Source organism: Sprattus sprattus, assembly GCF_963457725.1.
Source record: "Sprattus sprattus genome assembly, chromosome: 16".
Taxonomy (NCBI): domain Eukaryota; kingdom Metazoa; phylum Chordata; class Actinopteri; order Clupeiformes; family Clupeidae; genus Sprattus; species Sprattus sprattus.
The window spans coordinates 1,272,800-1,287,799 of record NC_137914.1 but is presented as its reverse complement, the minus strand read 5'-3'; the positions used below and the strand labels follow the sequence as shown (position 1 = coordinate 1,287,799).

Below are 15,000 nucleotides of genomic sequence, written 5' to 3'. Positions count from 1 at the left end.
GAGGCCTGTAGGTTGAAACACACTCCTGTGTGTATTCAGCACATGCACAATCATTAAGATGGCATATGATAGGCATATGATAGGCATATGATAGGCATATGATAGGCATAGGATAGGCATATGATAGGCATATGATACGCATATGATACGCACATGATACGCATATGATAGGCATAGGATAGGCATATGATAGGCATAGTATGATTGGAGACAGTTCAGAGTTTCATAGTTTCTGTTATTTAGGATTTAGAGGCAGAATGCAGTCTCTGAATTTGGGAGCTTTGAATCAGTACTTTAGTCATTCTAAGGTGTGTGTGTGTGTGTGTGTGTGTGTGTGTGTGTGTGTGTGTGTGTGTGTGTGTGTGTGTGTGTGTGTGTGTGTGTGATTCTAAGGTCTGAGGGTGTTCCACATAAGTAGTCTAAAGGGGAGGCGGCTGACTCTTGTGCCATTCTCTACCCACAGCCTGAACAACCTGCCGAGAATTCTGCTGCCAAAAATGATGCCAATCGCCAGAGTGGCAGTGGAGGAGGCCTAATGGAGGAAATGAACGCCCTGCTGGCACGAAGGTAAGAGTGCCGCCCTGTTGGCGCGGAGGTAAGAGCGCTCCTCAGTCCTCCGGAACAGCCAGAGAGAACCCTCTGAGGGATTCTGATCTAGAACTAAATATTGGTTCTTAGAATGCCAGAGCAAGGAGTTCCTCTAGCCAAGCACAAAGCTGAGGTGCTGTGAGGACAGATAGAGAACCTTCAACCTGTTCTGTCCGACAGCCATCAAGAGTCTGTACCTCAGGGAGATGACGCTGCTCTGTAATCCTAGCCCATAGTTGCCACTTATATCACCACGGAAACACTTGTCATGGCAATGGCTGGAAATTGATATGTGGGTAGAATGATGCGTTTAAATCATAGATCAATCATAGATCAATAATAGATCAATCAAAGCAGAACTTGTGATTCTCTTCCTCCAGACGGAGAGCGTGTGAAGCACCAGAGAGGAAAGATGAGGACGGACAAAGTGTGAGTGAAGGACACAGAAAAGACTCCCTCCCTCCCCCCTCTCCTCACCTTCTCTCTCCTCTCCTTCTCTCCTTCTCTCTTTCCCTCTCTCTCTCTCTCCTCACCTTCTCTCTCTCTCTCTCTCCCTCTCTCTCTCCCTCCCTCTCTCTCTCTCCCACTCTCTCTCTCCCTCTCTCCCTCCCTCTCTCTCTCTCACCCTCCCTCTCTCTCTCTCACTATCCCTCTCTCTCTCTCTCCCTCTCTCCCTCCTCTCCTCTCCCTCCCTCTCTCTCTCTCTTTCTCTCTCTCCTCTCCCCCCTCCCTCTCTCTCTCTCACCCTCCCTCTCTCTCTCTCACTATCCCTCTCTCTCTCCCTCTCTCTCTCTCTCCATCTCCCTCTCTCTCACCCTCCCGCTCTCTCTCTCACTATCCCTCTCTCTCTCTCTCTCCATCTACCTCTCTCCCACCCTCCCTCTCTCTCTCTCACCATCCCTCTCTCTCTCTCACCATCCCTCTCTCCCTCTCTCTCTCTCTCTCTCTCACCATCCCTCTCTCTCTCTCACCATCCCTCTCTCTCTCTCACCATCCCTCTCTCTCTCTCTCCCTCCCTCTCCTCTCTCTCACCATCCCTCTCTCTCTCTCTCCCTCCCTCTCTCTCTCTCACTATCCCTCTCTCTCTCTCTCTTTCTCTCTCTCCTCTCCCCCCTCCCTCTCTCTCTCTCACCATCCCTCTCTCTCTCTCTCCCTCCCTCTCTCTCTCTCACTATCCCTCTCTCTCCCTCTCTCTCTCTCTCTCTCTCACCATCCCTCTCTCTCTCTCACCATCCCTCTCTCTCTCTCACCATCCCTCTCTCTCTCTCACCATCCCTCTCTCTCTCTCACCATCCCTCTCTCTCTCTCTCCCTCCCTCTCTCTCTCTCACTATCCCTCTCTCTCCCTCTCTCTCTCTCTCTCTCTCACCATCCCTCTCTCTCTCTCTCCCTCCCTCTCTCTCTCTCACTATCCCTCTCTCTCTCTCTCCCTCCCTCTCTCTCTCTCACTATCCCTCTCTCTCTCTCTCTCTCTCTCTCACCATCCCTCTCTCTCTCTCTCTCTCTCTCTCACTATCCCTCTCTCTCTCTCTCTCTCTCTCTCACCATCCCTCTCTCTTCTATCTGCACTCCCCAGCTTCACATGTGTGTCTGATGTGTAACTGCTGTTAGTGTGTGTGTGTGTGTGTGTGTGTGTGTGTGTGTGTGTGTGTGTGTGTGTGTGTGTGTGTGTGTGTGTGTGTGTGTGTGTGTGTGTGTCTGATGTGTGTGTCTGACGTGTAACTACTGTTTGTGTGTGTGTGTGTGTGTGTGTGTGTGTCTGACGTGTAGCTACTGTTTGTGTGTGTGTGTGTGTGTGTGTGTGTGTGTGTGTCTGACGTGTAACTACTGTTGTTTGTTGTGTTTGCAGGACGACCCTAACTCTCCCTCCCCTATGGCCCGGGGCCAGAATGCCACAGGTGTGTTTGACATTCAATGCTTCTGTTACAGTCACACACACACCAGTGACGTGCAGTCAGGGTAGGCAAGGTAGGCACTGCCTACCCTGACAAAATTCAAACGTAAAAATGTTTATTAAATAATTTTATTTAATAAACTTGTATTTGTATTTGTACCGAGTATTCTTGTGATTTATATATGCAATACATACGTTATTCCAATTGTTTAGATGTTACGATGACAATTGTATCAGTTACGCATAAACAAATACAAAAAAACGGTAGAATAAGCAGTGCCTTTACTGTCCATTCATTTTGAACGGCAGCGAAAAACTCATGTCGCGCATGCGCACTTAGATTCTGTATTCTTTAATATGTACGTCGAAAGGCACAACTCTACTGTGCCTTTGCACGTAAATATGTTATGCCAGTAATCATCTACGTTACGTATCAAACATGGACCAATTCAAATTGAGATATTACTGGACATTTGCGCAGCTGACGTCATTACACCAGCTAAGCGTAATCCCCGCGAAAATCAAAGTAAAAATGACAACAGCGGTATCTACCGATATTGTGGAACTTAGACATTTCTCCAAACTCGACTTTAATAGAAAAAAGTAGTAACTAGCAAGAGGGAGGCCTATTCCAACACTAAATGAAATTCTGCAGAAAAAGGGACCAAAAATTGTCGTTTCAAACGGACTGGTATGACAAAAAAGATTGGCATTGTGGCTGTGCTAGTCAGGTGAGTTAGAAACTATTTTGAGCTTAATTTTGAAATGATAAGTGTGGGGTTGAATTAATGCCGACTGCAAGCCATTTGCTTTCATATTCAATTGAGCAGTGTGTGTTCTCATTGCTGCTGACTGACATACATAATTGGCCGCTGTGCGGATAAAGATGTTTGCATTCTGATGCTGGACATTAACTGGTGTGTGCATGCGTGTGCGAGACTGAGAGTACGATATGTTATCGTGATTGGATTTTTTTTTTTATACATCGATCGACCGTGCCTGTGTGCCGCACTTGTACCTACTGTTGTGACGTAGCCTATTAGCCTAAACAATAAATAAAGTAATCTGGCTTTCATAACTCAGTGCCTACCCTCGTACTGACTTCACCGCAGGTCACTGACACACACACACACACATACACACACGCACAGGTGTGTTTGACATGAATGGGGATGAAGGTGTGCCCCAATCAACTCAGTCACTACACAGTATACTTAACCTCAACAGTATACTGAATGACTCAGACTCAGTAGCAATATCACCAGAAAACAGTCCACTCACACTACCTGCACTACAATCAAGATTCTTGTGTGTGTGTGTGTGTGTGTGTGTCGGTGTGTGTGTGTGTGTGTGTGTGTGTGTGTGTGTGTTGTTCAGTTGGTTAATATCTCTTCTCTCCTGTGTACAGACGGCGTAAAGAAGCCATGGGACAGGGCCAACTCTGCTGAGCGCTCGTCGCTAGTATCAAAGTAAGACCCCAGTGCCGGATCAGGGCCGGATCAGGGCCAGAGCTGAGCCGCAACCATTACAGAATCAGCCTCTGTCCTCCTTTAAGAAGGTTTTGTTTGGTTTAAACCTGGAGGAAAAAATATTTTTACAATGGAGAAACTATCCTTTAAAAAGTGCTTAGGACTCTGGAATCAAATTCTGATACTTTCTTTCCTCTGATATAATGTTAGGCATTACTAATTGTGTTATTTATTTAATGCCATTAAACACAACATAACAGATATGGGTCAGTCTGCCTAGCTGAAGTGTAGTAGCCTAAAATGACCAGAAGGGGGTGCTGTAGCGCTATCTGATTTCTGTGATCTAGTGATGTGAATGGTTCTTCTCATGTTACCAGGGTGTAACCATAGTGATTTGAATGGTTCTTCTCATGTCACCAGGGTTCGGCCTGTGGGAAGCATCAGTGACACAGACGCCTTAGACCTGGACAGAATGAAACAGGTAAGCTCCACAAAGAACACTACATGAACGTCCACAAACAACACTACATGAACGTCCACAAACAACACTACATGAACGTCCACAAGCAACACTACATGAATGCTCCACAAACAACACTACATGAACCTCCACAAACAACACTACATGAACGTCCACAAGCAACACTACATGAATGCTTCACAAACAACACTAGATGAACGTCCATAAGCAACACTACATGAACGTCCACAAGCAACACTACATGAACGTCCACAAACAACACTACATGAACGCTCCACAAACAACACTAGATGAACGGCACACAAACAACACTACATGAACGGCACACAAACAACACTACATGAACGTCCACAAACAACACTACATGAACGCTCCACAAACAACACTACATGAACGTCCACAAGCAACACTACATGAACGGCACACAAACAACACTACATGAACGGCACACAAACAACACTACATGAACGTCCACAAGCAACACTACATGAACGTCCACAAACAACACTACATGAACGTCCACAAACAACACTACATGAACGGCACACAAACAACACTACATGAACGGCACACAAACAACACTACATGAACGGCACACAAACAACACTACATGAACGGCACACAAACAACACTACATGAACGGCACACAAACAACACTACATGAACGGCACACAAACAACACTACATGAACGGCACACAAACAACACTACATGAGCGGCACACAAAGTTGCTGCACAGATACAACATGCTCCTGAATACCGTGTTAACCTATGACCACAGTAACACCGTCATGGTAACCATGGTAACCATGAATACCGTGTTAACCTATGACCACAGTAACACCGTCATGGTAACCATGGTAACCATGAATACCGTGTTAACCTATGACCACAGTAACACCGTCATGGTAACCATGGTAACCATGAATACCGTGTTTAGCGTATGACTAGAGCAGGCCCTCAAAGTTCTATTGATATAAAAAAAAAATGAGAAAAGTTCCATTGATTTAAATGGGCCACCCCAACGTTTACCGTAAGAATCTGGCCCCCAATGACCAGACTGGACACTAATCGGCCCCTTGAGTTTGAGACCCCTGGACCACAGTAACACCGTCATGCTTATCATGAATACCGTGTTTAGCGTATGACTAGAGTAACACCGTCATGCTAACCATGAATACCGTGTTTAGCGTATGACTAGAGTAACACCGTCATGCTAATCATGAATACCGTGTTTAGCGTATGGCCAGAGGAACACCGTCATGCTAACCATGAATACCGTGTTTAGCGTATGACCACAGTAACACGGTCATGCTAACCAACCCTAACACTATATCATGAATACCGTGTTTAGCGTATGACTAGAGTAACACCGTCATGCTAACCATTGCCCCACTCCTCTCACTTTCTCCAACAGGAGATATTGGAAGAAGTTGTCCGTGAGCTGCACAAGGTGAAGGATGAGATCATTGATGGTATGTTTCACCTCTGCATCAAAGTCCATATTTTGTGAAAACATATACACTTAATAAATAAACATGGTGGGTCTTTATCGTAGCTCTCCATATACAGTAGTGGTGTGTGCTATGAGCTTAACACATGCTCAGTTTCTATTGCTCCTCTCCATATTCAGAATCATGAAATGTTTTTATTGCCAAGCAGGTTTACTCCTACCAGGAATTGTCTACATTGATGATGGGGGAACTTGTTGTGGAAAGACATTTCTCAGAGTGAACTGTACATGTAGTCCTATTGAACAGACCCTCTCACACACACACACACACACACACACACACACACACACACTCTATGTCAGGGATGCCTGTACACTATACACTATACTCTCTCTCAATTCAATTAAATTGGCTTTATTGGCATGAATGTGAGATACACTGTTGCCAAAGCACTTAAACAATAACAACAATAATAATAAAAACAACAATAAAAAATAATTATGGTAATACAGGAACAGATACATTATTTAAATAAATACAAAATAAGACAAATAAATACATACAAAAAAACACAACAGTTATAATAATTATGTAAAGAAAAAAAAACATATACAGTTGTAGAAAAGAATAGATAAAAAACCTATGAGTTAAGGCCTATGGCCTGCTCTCTGAGGATGTGACAGGACTGCACATATTCAACTCTCTCTCTCTCTCTCTCACTCTCTCTCTCTCTCTCTCTCTCACACCTTCAGCCATTAGACAAGAACTGAGTCGAGTCAGCACGTCATAATCCCCTGGACCTACGTGACCCACCTGTCTGAGAAACACCCGACCCAGACCCCGACCCCAACCCCCCCCACACCAGGACCTGCTGTAGCCCTGAAGAGGAAGGGACCGTCACCGTGGCAACCGTCTGGGCTGTCTGTCAATCACAGCGGCTGTTCTTAAAAAAGAATCATGGTACCATTCCTTCCTCTGACACGACAGAAACATCCTTTGGTAGCCACCCCGATGTGAAACAGTGGAGAAGAATGCAGGACACTTGCACTGGTTTCTCTTTTCATTTTTCAAACAAATTGATCTGTAAAGACTGTCTTTTCAACATGTCTTTAGGGATGTAACTAAATTTGAACATCTTGTTTTAATTATTTTATTGTCTTTTTGTTTGTATTATCATTATTATTATTATTATTATTGTTATTATTAGTTTATGTATTGGTGTATATGTATGTAGTGGTAGATTTAGTGCTGACAAAAAATAATATAATTATATTAATAATATTAATGATAATAATAATAATAATGATATTGTTGCACATCATTTATCTTAGCATTTTATATTTTATATTTTATCTCATTTTCCTCTGGTTGTGTGTTCTTCAGAATACAGTTACAAGCACATTCTGATTTTGTTCTCATTACCTTGAGCGTGAGATTTTTAATAAACGTTTTTTATCCTTTTGCCAACACAGATGTGTGTGGGAATCACTGGCGGATCATTTTTAAAAACAAGTTTGAACCCGATATTAAAAGATGGAACATGAAGTGTTGCTCTTTGAATATTGCAATCTTATGGACAAAAAAAAAAAAAGACAAAAAATCAGTTCCCCGGAGTATTTGTGATCATGTTGTTAATAAAACAAATGTTTATTGGCTGCAAGGATGTGTATTGTTCGTTTATTTCCTCTTTTTGACCAAGTGCTTCCTGGTTTTAAAAACAAAATGAATTCAAATAAAGCTGTGAACATCTGAAGTGGTCTGTGCTGTCTCAGAGTCTGGTGTCGTTTCTGGGTTTGGCATTTTCATCTGTAATAATAATAATAATAATTCATTTTATTTTTAACGCACTTTTCATTCCAAAGAATCTCAGAGTGCCCACATATTAAAATTAACTATAATAATACAATAAAATAAACAAATAAAAATGAAATTGTTAACATAAGCATAACGGAAAAGATTCTGTTATTTGTGTTGCTCCACAATTTCCTACAGGACTGAAGAGGTACCTTTACCCACTTTTAAGATAGCTTAAACTGATAGATAGATTAATAGATAGATGGAGTAGTTATAGTTTTATGTGGTATTTTATATGGAACTTGGCGTCTGAAATAAAGATTTATATATAGAAAATGGGAATATAAATTACAGGGAAAATAAACGCCTTGAGGTAACCTAGGCTGTGAAATGGACTGGTGTGTGTGTCTGTATCAAAGACGGGCTGTTTTTTGCTGCTTTAAATTGCTTTAGATTGGAGAATGATTTTAAGAGAGTATATATCTTTATAATTGCATTTAGAATAATCGAAATGAGAGCTATTATTGCCCCTTCTGTGAATTAGTCACATTATTGTTGAAGTCTCGCGAGACTGGAAATTGGAGCGTAGTGCAGCGTGATTTGCCGAGTGTGTGTGAACCGAGTGAAGTTATTTGTATTATCGAGGAGGGAGGACGGTTAACAGTGCAAGCAAGGGGGTGTGTGTTTGTGGGGCAGTACGCTCAGTGTGTATGATCCAGCAAGCTGGCGGAATTCAATATGGCATCCGGCGAAACGCTGTATATAGAAACTGATGGCTCCGAGCTGCCGGCGGAGATAGTGGAACTTCATGAAATAGAAGTAGAAACGATTCCTGTGGAGACTATTGAGACTACGGTGGTCGGCGAAGAAGACGATGATGACGAACACCAACCCATGATCGCCCTACAACCGCTTGATTCAGACGACCCAGGTCATGTTCATCACCACCAAGAAGTCATTCTTGTCCAGACCCGAGAGGAGGTTGTTGGCGGGGACGACTCAGACCTCCATGCAGACGATGGATATGAAGATCAAATCCTTATTCCCGTCCCGACTCCCGGGATCGAGGATGAATATATCGGTCAGACTCTGGTTACTGTTGCAGGGAAAAGCTCCATGGGGCGGATGAAGAAGGGGGGAGGCAGTAGTGGAAAGAGAGCGGGCAAAAAAAGCTATCTAAGTTCTTCAGAAGCTACCGGAAGAAAATGGGAGCAAAAGCAAGTGCAAATAAAGACACTGGAAGGAGAATTTTCCGTTACGATGTGGGCATCAGGTTAGTCTGCCCTGTCTTGTTGAAAGTGTTTTCATCGGTTATATGTGTGTTTGTGGTGTTCCTAGCCTACAAAGCAAGGCCTTGCAGGGCGTTGTCCTTCCGCGCTAGCGCTGTTCCAAAAGTAGTCCGTGATAGAAGCGTCTGGGGTGAATTTCAAAGTGTTTGGGAACGAAAGAGCTTGCTGTAAGATGGAATTGTTTTTGTTTTGACGGGAGGCCATGTTTTTAGGTGTTGATGGGCGCCGCCATATTCCCCGAGTCAAGTATGGCGGCCCGAAAAAATGGCGATGGTTCGGCCGGGGGAAGATGGCGGCGGTTGCAAGTGCAAGAGCGCTGCTGGTGCAGATTATTGCAGGCCTCAACTGCGTAGTCGCGTAGTTAGCTGGCTTGCTAATAGTTAGCTTACCACGGAGCGCCAGCAGGGAATCGCCCGATAGCTACACGCTGAAGCGTCGGTGGTGTACTAGCTAATACACTCAAATGCATTGGATGTCTGCTGCTCTTCACAAATAGTCCATTATAACGGTATTGCACTCACAGTAAAGGTACATTGCCTGTAGGATAGCATTGCGTCACATGCAACGTTGTATAGTACTTGCACCAATATTTTAGTTGTTAGCAAACATTACATTTTATACCGAACTAAGCTAAATAACGTCAGGGACGTTGCTTCGTATCAATGTGATAATCATCATGCTAGCTAAATAACTAAAGGTACAACAATAATCGCCATTTATTGACATTAGTCGATTTTCTTATCGCACAATAAGTGAAACGGCTACTTAGCCACCATTGCAATTGATAACTGCAATTAGGTAACGATATTCCGTTAATCCCAAGTAGATGGCGAACTATAGAGGTTAGCTAACGTAGCTAGATGGGTGTGCTGCAGCTTCGAATGCGTTCACTGCTCTCAGAGAACAGCGAATATTAGCTGTGCAGCGCTGTAACAGCGAGCAAGGTAGCTAGCTAGTTATGAATGCATCATTAAAAAAAAAACGTTCGTTTTACTTCTGGCGAGTTCAAGATGATCTCTTCTGACATATCTTAACTCTGCTAACCAGCTCTGTAAGTAATTCCAATCGTAAGGGAGGTTGTGACAGGGGTTGTTTGTTAGTAAACAACAGTTTGCTGCGAGTATGGTTCATGTCGCGGCACCGGGATCGCAGGAAGACGTCTTGCGTGGTCAGACAGAAGCGTTTTCTCAGCGTGGCTTGAAATGTACGGCTCTCCCAGCTTTAACACTTACTGGAGTTTAAAGATAACTATATTCCACGTCCCTCCGACCGACCGTTTATAGTCGACTGCTCAGGAAACGTCATGCCGTTTCACGCTTTGTCTATTGGCGTTATCACATTGTTGTTTCTTTATTTACTTACGTACTTTAGTGTGAAGTCTGTGTACTCTAGTTTTTTCAACACGGGGAACGGCGACCCCTAGTGACCTGTCAAAGTACTGCAGGAGGGCACTATCTAAAGACGACTCGCTCTCTACGGTTACCTCAGTCTTTGCTCAACGATGCTTTTGGGAAACGCAATTCGGTTTAGAGGTCTACGGCCCTGCAGAGCGAGGAGGAGGAACTAGGTTCAAGATGAGAGTAGTGTGTCTCTTTGGAGGAGGAACTAGGTGCTGTCAGAGGGAAGCAGTCAGCCAGCTTTGACAAGGGTTCAGTCTCAGGGTTCAGTCCTGTATATGTGTGAGTGATCTCAGGGTTAAGGCCTGTATATGTGTGAGTGATCTCAGGGTTCAGTCCTGTATATGTGTGAGTGATCTCAGGGTTCAGTCCTGTGTGTGAGTGATCTCAGGGTTCTGTCCTGTATATGTGTGAGTGATCTCAGGGTTCAGTCCTGTATATGTGTGAGTGATCTCAGGGTTAAGGCCTGTATATGTGTGAGTGATCTCAGGGTTCAGTCCTGTATATGTGTGAGTGATCTCAGGGTTAAGTCCTGTATATGTGTGAGTGATCTCAGGGTGAAGGCCTGTATATGTGTGAGTGATCTCAGGGTTAAGGCCTGTATATGTGTGAGTGATCTCAGGGTGAAGGCCTGTATATGTGTGAGTGATCTCAGGGTGAAGGCCTGTATATGTGTGAGTGATCTCAGGGTGAAGGCCTGTATATGTGTGAGTGATCTCAGGGTTCAGGCCTGTATATGTGTGAGTGATCTCAGGGTTCAGGCCTGTATATGTGTGAGTGATCTCAGGGTTCAGTCCTGTATATGTGTGAGTGATCTCAGGGTTCAGTCCTGTATATGTGTGAGTGATCTCAGGGTTCAGGCCTGTATATGTGTGAGTGATCTCAGGGTTCAGGCCTGTATATGTGTGAGTGATCTCAGGCTTCAGTCCTGTATATGTGTGAGTGATCTCAGGGTGAAGGCCTGTATATGTGTGAGTGATCTCAGGGTTCAGGCCTGTATATGTGTGTCTCTGTGAGTGATCTCTCATGCTGCATTTTTGACTTCTGTGTGTGTGTGTGTGTGTGTGTGTTATTGTGTTTTGACTTCTGTCTTTACATTTACATTTTGTAATTTAGCAGACACTTTTATCCAAAGCGACTTATAAGGATTTATACTTATACTAAGTTGTTTTGTCTCCTGTTGTTGTCGTTGTTGTTGTTGTTGTTGTTGTTGTTGTTGTGCTAGATGACAAGAAGGACATGGACCATGAGGTGGTGGAGGAGCACATCGTGGGGGAGAACTCTCCTCCGGACTACTCGGAGTACATGACCGGGAAGAAGCTCCCGCCGGGAGGCATTCCCGGGATCGACCTCTCCGACCCCAAGCAGCTGGCGGAGTTCGCAAGGTGAGGGGTTGGGAGCAGTCCGACACACACAATAACACACACACACACAAACACACACACACACACACACACACACACACACACACACACACACACACACACACACACATACACGTATTCAGTCACACATATGCAGTTTTAAATTTCTACACTGTAAACTAAGGGTAAAAGATAACATCCCCTGTATACAGAGGGTTGTGTGAGTGTGAGTGTGTGTGTCTGTGTGTGTGTCTCTGTCTGTGTTTGTGTGTGGTCTGCCCATTTTCTGCTGCAAAGGAGCTTTTGAAACTAGTGTTCAGGAGCAGTATGGTTCCCCTTCAGTCCACCTTTGACTGATCTCTGGGCCTGTTGTGTGTGTGTGTGTGTGTGTGTGTGCACGCGTGTGTGTGTGAGAGCGCATGTTGTGTCTTTAGTCCCTTCAGTGAGGTTACCAGCCCCCACAAGTCAGATCCACGCTGGTAAGTTTGTGTGTGTGTGTGTGTGTGTCTCCACACGGGCTGACGGGTGATCACTGACTTTTTAAAGAAGTTAAGGCTCACAAAACTGACTGTTAGGTTGTGGTGATCTAGAGGTTGTTCTTCACCGGGGGTTCTCACTCTCAATGGCCTGTTCAAAACACCAACATTGGAGCACAAACTGTCATTATGTGTCACCAGCTGTGTGGGGAGAGGGTAGGACACGGAGGTGGAGCGCTTGTGTTGTGACATGGCACTCGTATCACGTGATGCTTAATCACTCGTTGATCTGGTGGGGATGGTTGAAGTGTTGATACTGCTGATGGTTTCAGGGCCACGTCGCCTGTGCCTGATGGGACAAAAACTTGTGTCTGGACTGAGGAGAACTTCAGTGCCAGCGTGAGACCATTGCACTAAAGCATCCCTCGCTGCAGTAAAGCATCATTCCCTGCAGTAAAGCGCCCCTCGCTGCAGTAAAGCATCCCTCGTTGCAGTAAAGCATCCCTCGCTGCAGTAGATCATCCCACGCTGCAGTAAAGCATCCCTCGCTGCAGTAAAGCATCCCTCGCTGCCGTAAAGCATCCCTCGCTGCCGTAAAGCATCCCTTGCTGAAGTAAAGCATCCCTCGCTGCAGTAAAGCATCCCTCGCTGCAGTAAAGCATCCCTCGCTGCAGTAAAGCATCCCTCGCTGCAGTAAAGCATCCCTCGCTGCAGTAAAGCATCCCTCGCTGCAGTAAAGCATCCCTCGCTGCAGTAAAGCATCCCTCGCTGCAGTAAAGCATCCCTCGCTAAAGACTCATTTGCCTCTCAGCGGTGTAACGTTGTGTCACTAGACGCTCCCACCGACTGGTCCTGATGTGGCCGCGGTGCAGTATGAGAGTGGCTTGGCCTCAGGTCATCTTGGCAGACGTTCGTTCTTTACCCACAACCCCTCAGGGTGTATGAGGCCCCAGTGAGTTGGTCCAGACTGGTATTCAGCTTGCCAGGATCGATCATAAACTTGACCCTTCACCCCTGAGCCACTGAGTGGTGGTGGTCAGATGAAGTGGACGGTTCAAACAGGAAGCTGGGGTCTCATAGACGCCCTTTTGGTCTTGTGATGATCCCTGCTTTGGAATGAAGACTTCTCTCTTTATGCTTCATTTTCACAGGAACTGTTTAAATATATGGTTTATTATGACGGTGACAGTATAAATATGTGTGCGTCTACTGTGGATGTAAATGTGAGTTTATAAGTGTTCCGGTGGATGTAAATGTGAGTTTATAAGTGTTCCGGTGGATGTAAATGTGAATTTATAAGTGTTCCGGTGGATGTAAGTGTGGATTTATAAGTGTTCCGGTGGATGTAAATGTGGATTTATAAGTGTTCCGGTGGATGTAAATGTGGATTTATAAGTGAGTTTGTTCTTTTCTGTGTGTTGCCCCAGGATGAAGCCACGGAAGATCAAAGAGGACGATGCGCCCCGGACGATAGCGTGTCCTCACAAGGTAAACATGGGTAACCTTTGACCCCGCTGTGTTAGTCTTCTCTGCCTTACTGTACTCTTATCTTAGTCTGGCTCTTCATCGACTTATCTCTCGTAAAATGTATCAGAATAAATATGAGAGTGAAATAACAGTGTTACTTTTTTCAAATGTGTCTTTCACCAATAACATTAAAGCGTCAGGGACTGATGGGTGTAACCTCCAAATCCTTCCCCTCCGTCCTGGACTAAACGCATGGTAGTTGTTCAACGGCACTTTTGTGAAACGCAGTCTTGGGTCGATTGGTGTAACCTCCAAATCCTTCCACTCTGCCCTGTTTTGATGACTGTAACCTCCATTTCCTTCCCCTCCCCTCAGGGCTGTACAAAGATGTTCCGGGATAACTCGGCGATGCGGAAGCATCTGCACACACACGGCCCCCGTGTGCACGTGTGTGCTGAGTGTGGCAAGGCCTTCGTGGAGAGCTCCAAACTCAAGCGGCACCAGCTGGTACACACCGGGGAAAAACCCTTCCAGGTGTGTGTGTGTCTGTGCGTCTGTTTGTGTCTGTGTGTGCATGTGCGTGCGTCTGTGTGTGTGCGTCTGTGCTTGAGTGTGTGTGTCTGTGTGTGCGTCTGTGTGTGTGTGTGTGTCTGTGTGTGCGTCTGTGTATGTGTGTGTGTCTGTGTGTGCGTTAGTGCTTGAGTGTGTGTCTGCGTCTGTGCTTGAGTGTGAGTGTCTGTGCATGAGTGTGTGTGCGTGAGTGTGTGTGTGCATGAGTGTGTGTGTCTGTGTGTGCGTCTGTGTGTGTGTGTGTGTCTGTGTGTGCGTCTGTGTATGTGTGTGTGTCTGTGTGTGCGTTAGTGCTTGAGTGTGTGTCTGCGTCTGTGCTTGAGTGTGAGTGTCTGTGCATGAGTGTGTGTGCGTGAGTGTGTGTGTGCATGAGTGTGTGCGTCTGAGAGGGAGTGTGTGTGTGAGTGTGCGTCAATGAGTGAGTGTGTGCATCTGTGCGTTAGTGTGTGTGCGTCTGTGCACGAGTGTGTGTCTGTGCGTGCGTGAGTGTTTGTGTGTGTGTGCGACTGTGAGTGTCTGTGCGTGAGTGTGTGTCTGTGTGTGCGTGAGTGTGTGCGTCTGTGTGAGTGGGTGGGTCTGTCTGTGCGTGCGTGTTAGTGAATATGTGAGTGTGTGGGCCTGTCTATGAGTGCGTGTTAGTGAATGTGTGAGTGTGTGCGCGTGTGTGTGTGTGTGTGAGTGCGTGTTAGTGAATGTGTGAGTGTATGTGTGTGAGTGTGTCTGCACGTGAGTGTGTCTGTGTGTGTTCACTTGGTGATG

General features: G+C 45.3%; 2 protein-coding genes across 2 annotated transcripts in view; both read left to right on the top strand.

Moving 5' to 3' along the window:
- The window catches only part of evlb (Enah/Vasp-like b), a gene marked incomplete at both ends in the record, with an annotated part of 52,427 nt that extends 45,753 nt beyond the window's left edge, over positions 1–6,674 (top strand). Inside the window, 7 exon segments of the mRNA XM_080854451.1 lie at positions 464–567; positions 969–1,017; positions 2,437–2,485; positions 3,890–3,950; positions 4,371–4,431; positions 5,848–5,905; positions 6,637–6,674. Of these exon segments, the coding sequence (XP_080710577.1) occupies positions 464–567; positions 969–1,017; positions 2,437–2,485; positions 3,890–3,950; positions 4,371–4,431; positions 5,848–5,905; positions 6,637–6,674 (420 nt within the window).
- A 1,658-nt stretch (positions 6,675–8,332) lies between these two features.
- LOC308377365 (transcriptional repressor protein YY1-like) overlaps positions 8,333–15,000 on the top strand; it is an 8,727-nt gene continuing 2,059 nt past the window's right edge. The window contains exons 1-4 of the mRNA XM_080853985.1: positions 8,333–8,951; positions 11,590–11,749; positions 13,632–13,692; positions 14,047–14,205. Coding sequence (XP_080710111.1) covers positions 8,417–8,951; positions 11,590–11,749; positions 13,632–13,692; positions 14,047–14,205 — 915 coding nt within the window. The 5' untranslated portion in view covers positions 8,333–8,416. The remainder of the gene's footprint in view (positions 8,952–11,589; positions 11,750–13,631; positions 13,693–14,046; positions 14,206–15,000) is intronic.